The sequence below is a fragment of the Zeus faber genome, assembly GCF_960531495.2.
Source record: "Zeus faber genome assembly, chromosome: 11".
NCBI lineage: Eukaryota > Metazoa > Chordata > Actinopteri > Zeiformes > Zeidae > Zeus > Zeus faber.
This window is the reverse complement of record NC_137205.1, coordinates 9,034,747-9,054,051: the sequence shown is the minus strand read 5'-3', so window position 1 is coordinate 9,054,051 and position 19,305 is coordinate 9,034,747. Positions and strand designations below refer to the sequence as shown.

Here is a 19,305-nt window from a genome sequence, read left to right as displayed (position 1 = left end):
ACACACACACACACACACCTTATCAGGGCCCCCGTCAGGCCTCCATTCCTCCCACTTCCCTAAACAAGCTCGCCCTAATGAGGGGTTTGGTCAACCAGTCAGAATTACACAGCACAACAGGGAACCCTGACAAAACACTTTCCATAGCCGACCACCGCTCGAGCACTCCAAAACAAAACACAAACCTATGTCCAATGAGAGTAAACACGCCTGGATCGTCTTTCAAACACGGCAGTGATGCCAAGCCACATCCTTCTGCATAAGAAGCATAACAGCTGATAATGTCCATTACCGTATGTGCTTCCCTGTGGAGAAGCATCACATTTTTGAGTACAGTAGATGGATGCAAGGTGCAAATGTCTACTTTAAACAAGTTAAATAGCTTGAAAGTTTGAATTTGCAGCGACCGGCAAAACGAGGTAAGGGAACATATACATTCTCGAAACATATTTTTGAGTGCGGTATTTTGAGTTTTCCGCATCCTGGGGTGTATTCCCCTTTGATGAGTCGGCGAAAAACGGGATGCAACTGTGACGACAAACTTAGAGAAATGTCCTGTCGACTTCCAGAACTAGGCTGTGAACCACAGTACACGGAGGAAACTGCGGTGGATGCATTAATTATACGGTTGCGTCTCATACCCGTGGGCTCAGCGCACCTTGGTAGCTGGGAATGGAAGTCCATATCAAATAATTAAAATATCAGTAAAACGAAATAGAAAAAAAACAAAACACTTCAATAGATGGATAGTTTTTTGGGTGCCGATTTAAATGGGTTAGGTGATAGTGCGGTAGTTGATCTCGCTGCATGTTTACCTATGATTTCACCTTGATTAAACTATCCCTGATCTCACACAATATAATGTTCAATAGACTGAATGCCATCAGATACACCACTTGTTTTTCACAGAACAGCCTTGGTTTGTTTTGTAGATTCTTAAAGTGTGTGTGTGTGTGTGTGTGTGTGTGTGTGTGTGTGTGTGTGTGTGTGTGTGTGCCCCTGAACCCCATGACCTCGACGGATCTACAGTCACAAGGGTCACGAGGGTAGTGTGTGGAGTTTGTATGTCATGGTGGGAGGACTGACGAGAGGGTAGAAAACTTGTGGACCCAGAGTACATTTAAATCAAAGACTTTTGTCAAAGTGCAAGGTGAAAATAAGAAATATATTTTTAGTGACCGGACCAAATGGGGAGATGAAACTTGTTTGGGAAGAGTTTCTTTATGCATTTTATAATTTAAAACCTCAATTAATTCAGCATTTTGTGTCTGTGTTCAACACGCAGCCTTAAAGACAAGATATCAAGACATTGCTATAACCAAAATTAGAGGCCAGAATGATGATGATACTTTACCTCTGTGTGACCTGGTCCTGGGTCAGCAATTGGCTGTCCCGCAGAGAGAGGTGGGGCAAATCCAGGAAGTGCACGCCGCCTCCCTCCGTCCCCACGCAGAGCACGTCACCTGACCGCAACAGGAGGAGGACAGTCACCCGGGTGGCACTGTGAGAGCGAGAGAGAGATTAACATCAGAAGTTGTCAATTCTAAAGAAGCCCTTTCTGTATTGTCATCTCTCGACTACAAACACTCTGGCACTGAAGAGAACCCGTGACCTGCAAATATAGTTGCATTAAATGACTTGGCTCTTAATTATTCATGTGATGATTCAGTGTTTTCAGTGTTGAACAAGCAACCAACCAAACCAACCTAAAAGCAAAGGGTTGAAAACGAACGCAGATTCACTTGAACCCATTAAAGGTTGATACATTCCACAATTTGTAGTTTCAGTGATAGAAAGTCAGGAGAGCGCTGCTTTCCATGGCTCGTCGCAGACGGAATGAAGACGGACTTTGTTTGAATTGACAAATCTACAAAACGACGTGACGCCTCTGTGACGATGTGTCACTACTGGTGTGAGCCAGGGGCTGGACTCGTCTCACCTTTGGATATGGAGTACAGCGGCACAGCAATAAATCAATATTAGCATTTATTGTCCTTCAGCTTTATTGTCAACATATACAGATAGTGTCGTATAGTAACAAGGCAATCTTTCTCATGATATGAGGTAGGAAGAGTTCCGCCTGCTGCTTAAATTGAAAGATGCACAAATACTGTTATCAGATAACAATGGGGTATTCATACTGAAGAATATCCCCAATACCCCCTAGAAATCTGATACTAAGAGCATTTGCGAAGCTATAATTAACAGATATTAAATGGAAAGAAACTTCTTATGCCTTTGGAGGAAAGGAAACGGAGAGACAAACAGAGAAAATAATAAGAACAAATATAGCTGCAGGCAACAATATCGGCTCCTTCGGTCTGTTGTCTCCTGGTTGCTCGACTCGTGGAGCAACCACTATGCGGTCTACACAGCACAACCCTCCTGTCTTTAAAACAACCGTCCATGTTTTCCTGTAAACCAGAACTCCTCATTGTTAAAACTCACCATGTTGTCTTTGGAAATAGAGCTGCACTCTCAGTGACGGACAGGTGACCGTTTGGTACAGTATTGGGCAACGATGATGTAGTGACGGACACGTCACCGTCTGATGCCGTGCGGGGAAATGACGCGGTGACGACTTTCTGTGATTATTTATAGTCTTCCGGGTCCTAGTTGTCTGATGAGTTCCGAGTCCATGAAACGAATCATGAAACGAATCATGGACTCCTACAGTTTATATGTTACAGCATCCTCGAATCCCACAAAGAAAGGAGGGACACAACGAACAGAATGCCTTTATTTACAAAGAGGACAAAAGAGATATCAAACGAAAAGCCCCGCCGACGTCAAGCAGGTAAGATGATAAACAGACACCTACACACGTGCAGTTTGTAACCAGTACAGAGCGATGGAGTCTACACGTCGCACGATGAGAATGGGCGTCCAGAGCCACAACTTCCAAATATATAACGAAACGGATGACAATCTCACAAAGCGTCCTACTAAGTTTTAGAACAAGAATTGGTATTTCAGTAATTCCTGCTCCAAATGTAGATCAATATGGATCAAACTTGAACCATGAGATGTCTGTGACATTCTGGTTCTAATGAGACCTCAACCATGTCCGTGGGTTCAGGGATTGATGTGTTCCAGACACATGTGGCCTGAAAAATGCCAGGGAGAATAATGATAATAATAAACATCCGAACAATAACAATACAGACATAAAAATATAGCTGCAGGCAGCAATGCACGACCAATTAGTTAACACGAGTTACAATTTTTGCCTGGAACGGGCAAAGCCCCCATACCGCAGTGCAATCACACCAATGGAGGCTGCTTGAGGGCTGCAAATATTCCTCTATAATCACATTCAAATGTGTATGTTTTATTATTTTTAATAGTCTAATATGGTTGAATTTTTAATGCTCAAATTTAGTGTGAGGTGGGGGTGAGGGTTACACACTGTTCCGCAGGCCTGATCAGAGCTCTTAAAACTCTTGATGTATTTAATTGACTGTTTCCTGTTGTGGAAGATCAGATCACTCCTGCAGAAAGATTCCTCCTGTGTTCTCACCCTCCGGTGGCACATTCCCCACGGCCCAGTACGGTCCATAAGCGGGTAGTTGGGAACCTCTGCACTAGAGGTCAATCCGTCGGTGATGGTCGGGTTTATTTCTCACTTAAATGGCCACATCTGTGGAATTACTGCACATTCTTGCTAAAGGCGCATTCTTCCTTGTACACACAGTGAAACGCCAGAGGAGAGGGAAACGCACCGGTGCGTTTGCGCGTCTCCACCAATGCGACATCGCACACCGTTACCGAAAATATTTATTTTTAATATGCATTCACTGTGAAACAAACTGGATACTGAAACTTATATTGAAATGTATTGCTCATCACATATGAATTGATTCACTCACATTAGACAAAAAATGAATAATCAATCATTCATTTATATAAAAAATATATGAAATGGCAGTTTCAGGATTCGAATCGTGATTTTTTTTTATATTCTAATTTGCAGCGTCAAGCATCTCATCGCGCATCACCCTATATATACTATATACACTATATACATCTCATCACCATTCTCAGTCTCATTCCCGCAGTCTGTCAGTATTCACTACACTCGCATTCGCAATGGCCACACCCCCTTACTGTGAAATAAAACGGGTCCTCGCTTATCGACCAATTAACTTAATGACCTTGTCCTAGGAATGGAACTCTTTAAGTGAGGACAAGCGCCCAGCTCCGCAAACACAATCATATAACAATCACACTACACCAACGTTCTGCTACTTCCAGTAAATTTGCAACGGTGTTCCGCTAATCCCTGACCTAAGACCTCAACCATGTCTGTGGGTTTGGCGGTCGCCGTGTGCCAGACATTTTTAGCCAGAAAAATGCAAAGAGAAAAATAATAATAAAATTTTGAACAAAAACAATAGGGTTCCGGCCCGGCGGGTTAGAACCCTAACAATGATAATATTAATTCCTTCTGCGTACCTGCAGCTTTCGATGCCCGGCCGCCCCGGAATGCTGGAGCTGGCCACTTCCTGGAGACAGACCACACCTTCTTTCCTGACTCCACCCACCTCCCGGGCGTTTCCGGCGACCAGCTCCCACAGATGGATGGTGTTGTCGTCGAGTAGCAACAGCAGGCGGCCCTGACACACACGCACACACACACACGCACGCACGCACGCACACACACACACACAATACAATACAATACAATACTACCACCTGACCGACTTATCACTCGTTTAGTGAAAATTTATGAGAAAGTCAATACAAAAGAGTGTACCTGTCCGGGCAGGAAGAGGATTTGTGTGACAGCGGCAGTGTCTTTGTGCAGCCCCGTGAACTCTACGCCAGGAGCCCCGTAGCTGGGAGGGCGAGGGTGTCAAGGAAGAACACGGCATACAGGAACAATATTATTGTATAATCCCAACCCTCACTGGCCGCGAGGTCAGAACCGATGTGTCCTCCATAAGCCCCCAAAGGCAGAGACCTAGAACCCAGATTCCAGGTAGTCCATTCCAAGGACCAACTGGCAGATGTGACCTCAAACCCCAATCCCACTATATAAGAACCCATTCATAGGGTGCAGTAGTAAATTATATTACCCCACACCCAGACCCACTGCGATGCTCGTGGGCTAGGATTCCGCATACAGCTGACCTTATATCACCTGACTGTAACCACTCTCAACCACATAGCCTAACTCTGTACACAGGCTAACACCTGGCAGCTGTCAAAACAGTCTGCGCCAGTGCTGATGTTATGTCGAGACTGTAGATTCTGGTGAACCGCCTGATACATCCTCTTTTGTTATTCAGCTCTCCGCTGTTAGGAGAAAGCCCCCTATAAAGAAAAAAAGGAAAAATTATGTTAACTATGGACCTGAAGGCTTGTACGCATGGCGACGCACACATGACCCGCAGGAATACCCACCCGCCGAGCTTCCGCAGTCTCAACCCGACACATGCAGAAGCCGAGCTCTCAGTCCCATTATTCTATCTCGACTGCTCGGGTCTGCCACTCGCAGTCATCGGGCCAACATCTTCGGCTTCCCCCCTAGTTGCCCCCAAAGGCCTACGAGCGTCTTGTGGGAGGTCTAATAGAAGGAATAGGCTCTATTTGTTTCAAGGCCATGCTCCCTTGCCTCTGTTGATCTCTCTCAGCATCCATGCCAGGTAAGTCAGCAGGAGTTAGTGGCGCACCAGGAGTAGCAGGACTTCCACAGGGGCCTTTCCACCAGGAGCTGCTGTGCCTCCTGGAGCAAACTGTGGCGAAGCTGGGGATCCCATGGGCAGAACCCGAACCCGCTGCTCCCTCCATGCTGGCCTGGGTGTATTTTATGCAGGCTGGGGATCAGCCTCCCCACCCTCGTCCTTTCCGGTGCTGGAGGATTTTACCATTGAGGTGAGGTCTTTGTGGGGCACTCCACACAAGACAGGCTCTCCCATCCAGCTGTTGAACCAGCAGTCAACCCTGGCCACCAAGCTGGAGTTGGGCTACCTGGCTAGGCATACCCCGGAGGAATTGGTAGCAAACCTGCCCACCTGTGCCCATCCCTCACCATGGAAAAGCCTCAGCTACCGTCCAGGGCATGTAGGCGGACTGCAAATCTTGTGGAGAAGTCTTACAAGGCCACGTGGCAGGCTGCAGCACTGCTGAATAATGTCGGCCTGTTGCAGGCCTACCAGCCCAGGCTCCTACGGGAGCTGGAGGGGAATGCCACCCTCAAGACGTATTGGTCTATGTATAGCACAGGTGCGCCAGTCCGACCAGCTTTTTGTCTGTTATGGATCTCAGACAATTAGGAAAACCGTGCCCAAAGATAGTCTCTCACTGGAGAGTGGAAGCCATCTCATTGACGACCACTCTGTGGGGAAGGATCCCCCATAGGGTCATAAAGCGCATTCTACTAGGGGTGTGGCTACCTCGTAGGCATTGTTACAAGGTGTTTCAGTCGAGGAGGTGTGTGGTGCTGCTTCCTGGGCTACCTCCAACACGGTCACCAAATTCTACAGTCTGACATGACCGCATCAGCACTGGCTGTTTTGACGGCTGCCAGGTGTTAGCCTGTGTACAGAGTAAGGCTATGTGGTTGAGAGTGGTTACAGTCAGGTGATACAAGCTCAGCTGTATGAGGAATCCTCACCCACAAGCATTGCGGTGGGAATGGGGGGTGGTAATATAATTTACCTCTGCACCCTATGAATGGGTTCTTATACAGTATGCTGGGATTGGGGTTTGAGGTCACATCTGCTATTTGGTCCTTGGAATGGACTACCTGGAGCCCAGGTTCTATATCTCTACCTTTGGGGGCTTGCATAGGATGCATCGGTTCTGACCTTGAGGTCAGTGAGGGTTGGGAGTATACAATATGGTATGGTAAGAACTCAAGTTCGAAATGAAGTAACACGTTTGGCTTGTGTTACAACCCTGCTTTTACGAATGAAGAACAAGAGTCCTTACCGGTAGCCTCACTGACCAACTTGCTCAAGAGCTGAATAGGACAGGGGATGTATGACAGGCGGTGACCCAGTATACAGTGTATATACTGGGGGGCAGGCCTTATGATGGGTGTCCGAGTGGCCCAATCACAGCCTGTCAGGGCCAAGTAGAGACTTGTTTGGTTAAAAAGGGCTTTCAGCTTTATTCAGTGGAGCTGTCTGGAGACAGCTTAAGGCATAGTAAGAACTCTCGTTCTTAATTCGTAAAAACCGGGGTTGTAGCACAACCCAAATGTTTTCAACTGTCCGAGTGTGAATGTGAACGGTTATTGAGTACACCCACCCCCCTCCCACCAGCAGAGTCATCAACGACCCAGTAAACAACACCCTGGCAGGGGAGGGAAAAACTTCTCTGGCAAATTCTCTTTGAAACTCATTCCTCAAAGCAAGCTGACAGGGGGAGACGGGAGAAGGATAGAGTGCCAGAAAACGGGAGAGAGGAAAAAGAGGAGAGACAATTGAGAGGCAGTCAAGTAATCCAGAGCGCAGTAAAAAAAAAAACATGCTGGTACACCGACATAATAGGGCCCACATTGAATCATATCAGCAAGGTCACTGCAATTACAAACGGCGGATGACGCAGAGGCTGAAAACCACGGTACTCCTGTTTTGTGAGGGAGTTTGTAAGGAGCGGTAATCTTTGAAAAAGGATTATTTTTGTTAGCTCAGCAAATGAGGCACAGGCCGCTAAAATATGGGACACGCTCTGCAAACCAACCAAACCAAATGCTGAAACCCCGGCTAACTTGCCGCTAGTCTCATAGTTTGCCATAGTTAATCAGAGGAAACCGCAAACATTTTCCAGTTTGTTTATAGAGAGATACTACAAACAAACCATTTGCATACAATGTCGCTCCATCCCTCCTTCTCCTTATCCCTATATCACCTCTTTGTCTACCCCTGGCCATCGATTGAATCAAGGTTCCCAGGATCCTCTACTTCCTCAGGTCTTCCCATCTCAACCCTCCCTTGCCCCATTCTGATTTCCAGAAGATTCGCCATCCTCTTCCTCCCCAACTCACCCTCCCTCCCCCTCTGGAGGCCCACGGATCGCTGTACTTGCATTCCTCAGTGATGTCACTTCCTTTCTCCCAGGTTTTCACTGACCGCAAGAAGTGCATGCCTTCAGAAAAGAGGAGACTAGGATCTTATGGATGTAAGTATGTGTGTCAAACTGCTTGAGCGTAACAGGGATCTTGGGATTCATTTAGTCATGAGTAATCAAACCCTAGAAATCACCTTGTGGAAGACCAAAAGCTCCAAAACATGAGAAGTTCCTTGAAACCCCGGTAGCAGACGGAGTAAAGGATGCAGGTTTCAGGAGATAGGATGGGCAATGTATGGAGGAGGATGGGCAATGTATGGAGGATGAAAGAGACTAACTTAAGGGGTGCCGGCAAATGCACTATTCCGATTGCACCCCAGCTACACCGGCAGTTAAAAGGCATTGTTTACCCTCTTCTTCCCAACCCACCATCCTAAGCTATGTATCTTTCCCTCTCCTGTTTCCATTGTGTCTCTTATCTCTCTGCCTGCCCTTCTCCCTCACCGTCTGACTCCTTCTGTTGATTTCTATTCTTCACTCCGTCTTGCCCGATATGACGTGTTTGTTTGTGATGGAAGCTACTGAAGGGAGATTTTAAATCTCCTCAGCCTGGCCACAAAGCAATATGGCATTAAATAAACCACCACTTCTTTTTTCCGAGGCTTTATACAAAAATAGTTAACAAGAGCAACAATTAGCTAAGGATCGGCAGCAGAAGGTTTCTCTTGATCGTGGGTTGATATGGGACTATATTAAAACAATACCCAAAAACGGGCATGGAGGATGACTCCGTGTCCAATGAAGTTCTGAATGATAGAAGCAGAATTGCCGCTCAATATAGACCCGTCCCTTCAAATCCCTCGTGCCACACACACACACACACACACACACACACACACACACACACACACACACACACACACACACACACACACACACACACACACACACACACACACACACACACACACACACACACACACACACACACACAGCTTGTGGTGACACAGCTTGTGGTGACTTCACCGTAGACAGGTGGTGGGAGGGGTTCCCAAAGTGTGATGTCATCGCCCCCCCAGCCCCCTTGCCCATAATGACAGCTGGAAATAGAGCCTCTCTGGCTCTAGGTTTAACTGTGGTAGTAGGGGCGTGAGTGTCTGTGGAAGTGTCTTTTCAACCCAACCGATCCAAGTGCTGCTGTGCAGTCACCAACAATGCAACACCAGGTAAACCCTGAATAAGAAGATCACAACTGTGTATTCAATTTGTAACACAAAATATCTTTGAGCAATACCAAATGACTCACAGAAAAAAAAAACATAAACCTCTCTAACAGACACCCAATTGCGCTTATTAACACTAGACCACACATCACCTCGCCTCTCTTGAAATGAATATCACCAGCTTGTGATTGTGTTCCGCGGTGTTCCAAAGTCCTATTTGATTATCTGAGGGGCCAAACACAAACACACACACACACACACACACACACACACACTAAGAAGTAACAGATGGAAGGCTATTCGACATGAGGCACAAGTTTCGCAACTTTTCGAGCATCTTTAGCCCCTCAAAAATGAGATTGATTTCAGTTAAGAAAAGAATTATTCCTTGCATTACAATAGGGCCTTTGCGATATCTCACATTTTATATCACGACACAGTCCCGCCCAAATATCGCGATACAGAATATTGCGGTGACGGGCACCAAGCAAGCGCGAGTGGGGAAATATATACATAGAATTAAAAAAATAAGCTATTTTGCATGTGAGAGTGACCTTAACCATCCGCCCAACCACGTCCAAATCCTCCATCTACTTCCCTGCGGTTGCGTGCATACGTCCACATACATCCTCGTGCACTCAAGCGAATGAGCGTTTTCCGTGCACTCTGCTGCTTGGTCCATTGCTCCCCGTGGTCCTGCGGACATGATCAAATATCGGCCCAAGCCTACCCGACATGCCTCCGGGTAGAACATATAGGGGACGAGCTCTCACACAACGTCAAATACCCCAGAATTCCAAATGAGCTATAAAGTCTATAGAAAGTTCTATAGAGGCTAGAGCCAGACAGTCACCCGGGCAAGTGAAACCACCGGACATCCTCAAAGCTTTCAAATGCATCACTAAAACTGTTGAAGGCAAAATTTGGGCAAAAGAGAAACCAGGGCTGAACGCAACACAGGGTTGATGAGATTCATAACGGAAACAAACAACAACAAAAGGGGGATGAAGGCCATATCATAAAAAGTTCAGGCGCAACGGTCTGCCATTGTGACTGTAAGAGGACACAAGGCATGGATCACACACACACACACACACACACACACACACACACACACACACACACACACACACACACACACACACACACACACACACACACACACACACACACACACACACACACACACACCTTAAATCATGTTGGGCTCAACCTGTTGAATTACACAACGGGCGGCGTTAATGGCTTTGATTGGCGCAGCGAGGGAAGCCGTTTGGAGATTCCACGCGTTGAATGCGAGAAACACTTACTGCTCAGCTCACCGGGGGAACTCTACAGTACCTCCCAAATGACTGAAACGCCATCACTTTTTAAACACACGCATTGATACTTGTGCACAAAGACACACTCAGCTCCCAGTGTGTGATTGCCCGGCGATGCGGAGAGGCGGTGTTAGCGGGGATAAAGCGATTTCACGGTCTGAATACCGATCAACAGACGCCATTGTCCTCCATGCGGGACGGGATGGGGACACACACACACACACACACACACACACACACACGAAGGATGGCTTGGATAAATAGACAGGAATATGGATTAAGCAGACCACCGTACATCACAAGAAACCAAAAAAACACCAAAAAAAAAAAAAATCTATAGAGTTTTGTTGTTGTTTTGAAACGCCACGATGCTGCTTTTTAGATTTAAAATCCGAAAACTCCTTTCGCGTCCAAAGCAAGTGTCTCTTGAGTGACAATAAAAGTACATTGTATTGTAAAACTAGGAGACAACCTCTGAGTCATTGTCTCGGACACACACACACACACACACACACACACACACACACACACACACACACACACACACACACACACACACACACACACACACACACACACACACACACACACACACACACACACACACACACACACACACACACACACGGGACAAGCCAAACAACTCCACCCAACTTGTAGAGACAACCCTCTCCAATTTGCAACTAACCCCCCCCCTTCCAACTTCTTCCCTTTTCCATCTGAAAAAAATAAGTCGCTCTAATGACCAAAAGATGAATAAATCTGACATACAGTGAAATTCAAAACAAAAATCCCTCCACGTCCGTACTTTTCTCCAAAGTCCGTCTTCATTTCTGTTATTCCGTCCCACTGCCAAAAATCTCCAATTTCAATACACACATAGACCATTAGGAGAGAAAACACAGTTTTTGGGACACACGGACGGACACACACACACATACATACAAGGACACACCTCTGTCCAACTTGTCTGGTTGCTACAAGCTCACAATCTCTGTTTGTGTGTATGTGAATTTGAGCGAGTGTGAAGAGGGGGAGGTTCCCCTGTGTAAAGAATCTTGCCAAGTGACGAGGGGAAAGAAAGGGATGAAAAAGACAAGTGTGAGAGAGAGAGAGAGGATTTAAAGGTCCCAAGATTTCCCCTGAATACCAAAAAGGAAACCCAACAGTGAGGCGGACAAAGAGAGAGAGAGAGGGGTGGTGGGGTTGCAGAGAGGCGAGTGTGAGACGGGAGACAGGAAAAATAGAAAATAAAGATGTAAATCAGGGAGGGAAGGCGAAGAGTGGGAGGAAAAGGAGTTCAGTCCCCATTTGGTCAGCCAGACGACGACGACACGATAAAGAGAGCAGGCCAAATTTCGAACTTGCTGCAGGAAAAAAAAAAAAAAAAAAAAACATACGCCCAAACTCATTACCGCCTATGAGACCATAGGCTTGGGCTTTGCTTCCCCCACTCGCCGACTAATTGGGATCACTCATGCAAAGGCCAACCTGAGGTGGCAGAAGTTGAATGAACCTGGGAAATGTTGGTTGGAGGGCAAGGGCAAAGAATTCCCCCCCCAAACAAAACAAAACAGTATTCCCATTCGAACGGAAGGGAAGTGAAGTCGCCGCTGCTAAAACAATGGCCGTGGCTGAGCATACGAATCCAGATCGATTCTCCTCTCCGCTGCAAAAATAAGGATCCCTCGTTTTTTTGTTTTTACAATGGAAACTCTGCAAGATCCCCCCTCTAATTAGGAACAGAGACGGCATTTGCCCTCAGAGAGGAATTAACCGAGAATGACGCCCGCTCTGCTTTTCTGAGGCAGACTATTGTTATGCGTTCCTGACCAAAGAATAAAACAATTTAATACAAGTTAATACAATGAAAATAAATAATTATATAAGTTATAAAAACACAAACCCACGTCCATAGGATCACGAAAGTTCAAGGATGTCTGCACTGGTGTTTTCCTTGCAGTCCGAATTCTATAATTCTTTTTTTTTCCTTATGTGTTAGATTGGCCAGAAAAAGTGACGTTCGGAGCCTAATTAGTTCAATAAGCCTGTAGAATAGCCTTTTTTTTTTGGCTGAACTGTTAATTCAAAAAGGCTGCTTTTCAGATTGGAGAGCGACTTTCGCCCAGACCTCACAAGCATTTATTAAATAAAATTATTCGTATCCAGGGCAATATTGTGACCTGTCAGTGGCACATTCATCCCATTTAATTCCCTGTCAAACGTCTCACACACACACACACACTTATCTACTGGTCCGTACGCTTAACCGCGGGAATTCAATGACAGTGTTTTATCAAATCAGATAATATTGTCAGGTCCCAGGCGGATAAGCTAAGATAACACTTTTGGTGTGCGTAGCACCATCTGGGTCCAGTTCATGTACTGTCATTCACCACACTCCAGCCTCGCCTGTAAAAAATCGGGAGATGAGACCTTATGAGTCAACTCGGCACAGGCTGACCGTACGGCCGGGGACCAACAGGATGTCAAGCAGAGCGGAGGGACACACACACACACACACACACACACACACACACACACACACACACACACACACACACACACACACACACACACACACACACACACACACACACACACACACACACACACGCGCGCGCGATCAAAGCAGAACTTGTGTAAATATTAGCTCGTCCTCTGCTTCCCGGAATGACAATGGCAAAGTATCAGTGTAAATCGCCACGTAATGGATCGGCCTCGGCCTAATTTTAGACTAAATCACACTTTAAATTTGGACTAACTGAAATGCCCTCTCTCAGTCACGGTTTAAATAGCCTCAGAATTGTGCTAGTCTTGGTTTAAATAAATATGATTTCCAGAAGGAAAGATTAGAGCTCACCTAGGTCTAAGTGAAGGCTTTAATTAAACCTGGCCAGAGGCAGGTTTATCTAGACTAAAACCAGCACCAAGACCAGACAGAAGGAGCCGACTAGTACTTAATGACCTCAGTCTATGACTTTCTAGTCTAGAACTAATTTATCTTAAATTAGGCAACGTCTCAGAAAGGCATTTTTTTATTCTGGATTAATTTCAGTAGGATTCGTTTAGTCCTGATTTAGACTACACCCCGTCTGTGAAACTGCCCCTGAAATCCGTCTGATCCTCAATGGTTAAATGACACGGTGAAAATCAGTATTCAGATATTACACAGTATGGCAGCACGTCTGGCCACAGTATTCACTGTTTACGGACTGTGTGTGAATGTGTGCGCAGCGCCTCACACAGTTCAAGAACAAACGGAGAAGCCTCGATCGCCCAAAGTGCTGAGTGGAGGACTTATTTTTCCTTCACTCTTTCGGCCATGCAGTCTGCAAACAGCTCCCATCCCAAGCCTCTGTGCTGGTCGCCTTGGAAACCCATTCAAAAGGATCCCTTCATTAAGACGAAGCTCCACAACAAAGCACTTACTCACTCGAGCCACACACACACACACACACACACACACACACACACACACACACACACACACACACACACACACACACACACACACACACACACACACACACACACACACACACACACACACACACACACACACACACACACACACACAGGGTTAACCCAGGGCAGCGCAACACGCATTCCACAGCAGGAGGCCGACTCCCCCATACACCCACACACACTCCAAACACACATTGTCCCCTTCCCCTGGCTGAGCCCCACTCTGTGGTCAGAGCAGAGACTCTGGGTGTAATACGATTCTGTCTTCATAAACAGAAAGGGGAAGAAAGAAGGAAATGTGTGTAAGAGAGAGAGAGAGAGAGAGAGAGAGAGAGAGAGAGAGAGAGAGAGAGAAAATCCCAGAGAGCAGTTGATGCAATGACAAAAGAGGAACTGGTAAGAAAACTAGCAATAAAGCACTTAAACTATTGCACCATTTCTTATTCACCAATCCTTGACCACACCCCCCCCGACCCGGGGCCCAGGCGTCACACTGCGTAAGTGGTCTAATGACTTGTGAGAAAACTACACATCTGGAAGCCCGGTCTGGAAACCACAGACCAGCGTGTGTGTCAGAAGAAAGTATGCGAGCAGGCACCTCTAGGTAAAAGCCGAGCTTTGGAGATGGGGAGATTCTCTGGGAACATTATGAAATGAAAACACACACATTTCCATTTCCAACACACTACTGACCAATTTATATATACAGCTCTCCATTGAAGTGCATTATACGCCACCATGGAATATATTTGTTGTATCAAAGAGGTTTGTCTAAGAACTATGTCAGACAGTTGTTTACTGGCCTTTGCTAATGAAACCGTCTCAATGTTTTCCCAGCTCCCCCTGCTTCTCACCCTCCCCGTACATCACTATCATGCTTCGTCTGTGTGTGGAGCCGGTGCCTGGTACTACCAGCCTCTCTCTTCCTCACTCTGAAAGCTGGAACTCAAAGGGCTGATTCTCCTGTATCAGCACAAGATACAAACGTCAAATCATGAAACCATAAACACAAACTGACAAATAAGCACCACTTCTGCGAGCACAGACAAGACTGAGGAGCCCACTCAAGTATGGAACACACGCGCGCGCGCACACACACACACACACACACACACACACACACACACACACACACACACACACACACACACACACACACACACACACACACACACACACACCCCCCCCCCCCCCCCCCCCCCCGTTGCGGGGAAACGAGGGGGCTGAAATGAAACTTTGTGATCAATAAAACATGATGAAATCAAAATATCAAGCAGAGAGCTGACATCACCATAGGGAAACTCCACAATACAGTCCAGTGTGATGGGGGGGGTGTGTGTGTGTGTGTGTGTGTGTGTGTGTGCGTGTGTGTGTGTGTGTCTCCACTGCTCAGTCATGCTTTGACTTGGTCAGGACGTCTGGAAGTCTTAACATCACCAGCCACGGACGGCAACTCAACATCATGTCCATAGATCTACATTTCCTATTCAGAAACTTCAATCCAATGTTCCGTTCCTCCAACTTCGTGTTTTATGGGATTATTCTACTGCCATCGGAAGACTGCAGGGCTAGGCTCCTCATTTTGGGTATCTAGGTATTTTGACAATTTGTGAACTCGGGCTTATTCGGATTGCAGCAAGCCACGGTGGAAATGGACGTCTGCTCGTGTCTATAATGTTACAGTATCCATGTTAAGTCCATTTTTAAAACGCTTCTTCCGTGGGGAAAGGAGCCTGAGCTATAAAGACAGGTGGTGATACCCTACAGAACTCATTTCTTTATATAAAATACATAAAGGAAGAAGCTCATTGCGCAACACAACGAAGAAAATGCAAAACCAACACATTTCTGCTTTGCAACTTTTTTTTTTTTTTTTTAAACAGAAAATACTGAAAGAAAGCCTTCAGGGAGTGCTGAAGCAGTAGCTATCTTCAATCAATCTGTCCAATTAAATGTTGGCCGCAAAAACTGCACTGTTCGGATACACCTGACTTACACAACCGACAAACCGACAGAAGGGGGAGAGTGTGAGACACAGAAAGAGTGGAGAGAAGGAGAGAGAGCGGGGGAGAGAGGGAGAGCCGCCACTTCACTGCAGAGCCGAGGACGAAGCCGCTGCTCACTGCACCTGCACTACAACCCAGACAGGTCGGGTATTGAATACCGGAGCCAAAATCTCTCTCTCAATCTTTCCTCCAACAGATACTTTGGCAACAACCAAGCTTTCAGGGGCCATTTGATAGTGTAAATATCTCATGAGCTCTTAGATATATGGGAAAAGCTGTTGGTTTGTTTGTGAAGGCCCCATGGGGCAACACCTGCTTCATAGATTAAGAACTAAATACAATGTGAAGGAAGAAGACGGCTAACCAACACACACACACACACACAGACACACACACACACACAGACACACACACACACACGATGCTTCAGCGGGGGAGGGATGGAGCGAGTGTGGAGCAAAAGTTAAATTTAAAAAAGATACACTTTGACAGCTCCTGACTTGGTGCCGATGGCCATGAGCTGCAGCTTGGGATCGTAAGCCAAGGCGCTGGGCTGGTGGGGGAAGCCGTGCTCCACCGTCTGAGAGAGAGAGAGAGAGAGAGAAAGAGAGATTAGAAGACCACAGAAAGAGCCTAGCATAGCGTATTTGCCGTTGGCTCCTTGAATCCCTTGTACACACGCTTCTTGCCGAGATCACAGGCGTGCGTGTCAAGACTGCGGAGCCAGGACGGCGTCTGAGGGAAGAGGGACAACTCCCTTAATAAAGTTAAATAGCCAAAGAGAGTTGGGTTAAACACAATTAAATGAAAGAGACTCAGGATTTCACCATTTAAAATTCACTGCGGAAGACCTCCCTTTACAGTTCCATGTTGTATTATTACAATACTACATTACTGCTCAAGCACTAGCCGTCTACTTGACTATTATGACCTCAACACACACAACAACAACAGAGTCTATATTTGGTATTATTTTAACCCTATTGTATATACATTTGAGTGCAATTCTGATCCACGATTCAGAGCCTAGCACTCATACAAAGCTAGTGGTGCACACACACACACACACACACACACACACACACACAACACACACACACACACACACACACACGATGGTCGGCAGCTGGTGCAAAGCTCGCCCAGCTTGACATTCAGATGAGTTTGCACATTGCATCCCTGCATTTGTTAAACTCCATGTCACAACTCAGAGTCTCTACAGTCTTTGGCCCTGAACTTCCATTCAGGTGAAACTTAACCAACAAACATACAGACATGGCGTGAGCTGAGCTGTCGACACATCGGGGGCGCCGTGCCCAAAATGCCCTCCAGAGGAGATAAAATGTCAACAAAACACAAAGAAAAATCATGATGTCATTGGGTTTATTGACAATTTGGGCCATAGTCGGAGAACATAAATGTCTAAAAGTCATCCCAACAAGATCGCATCACTGTCGATAAATACTCTAGGGGGAGGTCACCTACTTTTCAAGCCATGTTTTGGACGTTCAAAGGCCGTCTCTCTCGGGGCCCTGGTTTTGCTGTTTGACTGACAATCATCACACACAGCTTAGCCTCAACACTGGTGGTTCTTGTTTTGCCCTGTGCAGGGCCAGGGCTCACCAATGAAGCGAGCAGAAAATGACATTTGATACGTGCAAGCTATCAAAGCCTCATGTCGCTCTTGACAAATGGGTCCATAACCTACATTTTGATGTCAGCCAGTTTAGAAACACCGGTCAAGGCTGACAATGTGTACGGCCGGCTCACCCAACTCAGTCAAAGAGAAGCCTCTAAGCGTCTGATCGCATGAGATTCTTGGCTTTCGAGGCAAATAGTTTAGTTGTTTAGGACAGTCCCCCACCCACGTTTTAGTCATTTCCCAGAATTTGATATTTGTACTGAAAGCCAAGAATCTCATGCGATGCTCTGGTTTCTACCGTGACCTTGGGAGGGCAATGAGGAGAAGGGCTCCAACCCCACAAGGACCTAATGGCATCAGCACCACACACACACACACACCACACACACACACACACACGTGACGGGTTTGATTTTGTTAGTCAATGGCACACCACATGGCTCTCCCAAATCACATTAAGTTTTGAACTCTATCCAGTCCACTTTAAAAAACTTTGGGGGGCGGGGTGTTATGTCCCACATCACTCCATACGTTCAAACTCCCTGTGCAGAAAACTCACTTTGCAGCTGGAGATGTGCAGGGCACAGTTTGGATGCAGTGGACTGGACACACACACACACACACACACACACACACTGAAAACATCCCTTCAAATGTTTCTAGTAGCTGGAAACTCCACAGCAGAGGGGGGAGGGGAGGTGGGGATGCCGCAGAGTGCTCCCTCTGGAGGGTTTGTTCTGCCGGGGTTTAGTTTTTTGAAGGAGGGTGGGGGCGAAGAATAGCGCCGGGGCGGCTAAGCCCCGGCGCGCACTGCACCTTCAATTCCGTGACTTTATCCGAGCCCGCGCGTTACCTTGTTGAAGGCGAAGAGCTCCTGCTTGGTCTTCTCCCTCTGCGGGTCGGTGCCCTGCCGGCGGAACCTGAACTTCATCATCTTGACGCCGGTGGGTGGAAGGATAGTAGACGGCGCCGGGGTGCGGGCTTCCTCACAGCGGCGGTCGAAGCAAAACAACGCGAACGAACGGGGGCCATGCGGGCGGAGCGGACGAGGCTGCCCCGGTTGCGTCGTCGGTCGCGCGCGACTGGCGACTGTCTCGCTGGGCTGCGGCGGCGGCGTCGCTCTCTCTCTCCCCCTCTCTCTCTCTCTCTCTCTCTCTCTCTCTCTCTCTCTCGCTCTCTCTCTCTCTCTCTCTCTCTCGCTCTCTCTCTCTCTCTCTCTCTCTCTCTCGCTCTCCCTCTCCCGCTCGCTCTCTCGCTCGCTCCCTCTCGCTCTCCCCCCTCTCGCTCTCTCCCTCTCTCTCTCTCTCTCTCTCTCTCTCGCTCTCTCTCTCTCTCTCTCTCTCTCTCTCTCTCTCTCTCTCTCTCTCTCTCTCTCTCTCTCTCTCTCTCTCTCTCTCGCTCTCTCTCTCTCTCTCTCTCTCTCTCTCTCGCTCTCTCTCTCTCTCTCTCTCTCTCTCTCGCTCTCCCTCTCCCGCTCGCTCTCTCGCTCGCTCCTCTCGCTCTCCCCCTCTCGCTTCTCTCCCTCTCTCTCTCCCTCCCTCTCTCTCTCTCCCTCCCTCTCTCTCTCCCCCTCTCTCTCTCTCTCTCTCTCTCTCTCCCTCTCTCTCTCTCTCCCCCTCTCTCTC

General features: G+C 47.1%; 1 protein-coding gene across 1 annotated transcript in view; it reads right to left on the bottom strand.

Annotated features, from left to right (window-relative positions):
• llgl1 (LLGL scribble cell polarity complex component 1) overlaps positions 1-18,742 on the bottom strand; it is a 44,340-nt gene extending 25,598 nt beyond the window's left edge. Inside the window, exons 1-5 of the mRNA XM_080009467.1 lie at positions 18,534-18,742; positions 16,521-16,618; positions 4,757-4,838; positions 4,456-4,616; positions 1,355-1,501 (exon numbers count right to left, since the gene is read on the bottom strand). Of these exons, the coding sequence (XP_079865593.1) occupies positions 1,355-1,501; positions 4,456-4,616; positions 4,757-4,838; positions 16,521-16,618; positions 18,534-18,614 (569 nt within the window). The 5' untranslated portion in view covers positions 18,615-18,742. The remainder of the gene's footprint in view (positions 1-1,354; positions 1,502-4,455; positions 4,617-4,756; positions 4,839-16,520; positions 16,619-18,533) is intronic.
• Positions 18,743-19,305: the final 563 nt, after the last annotated feature.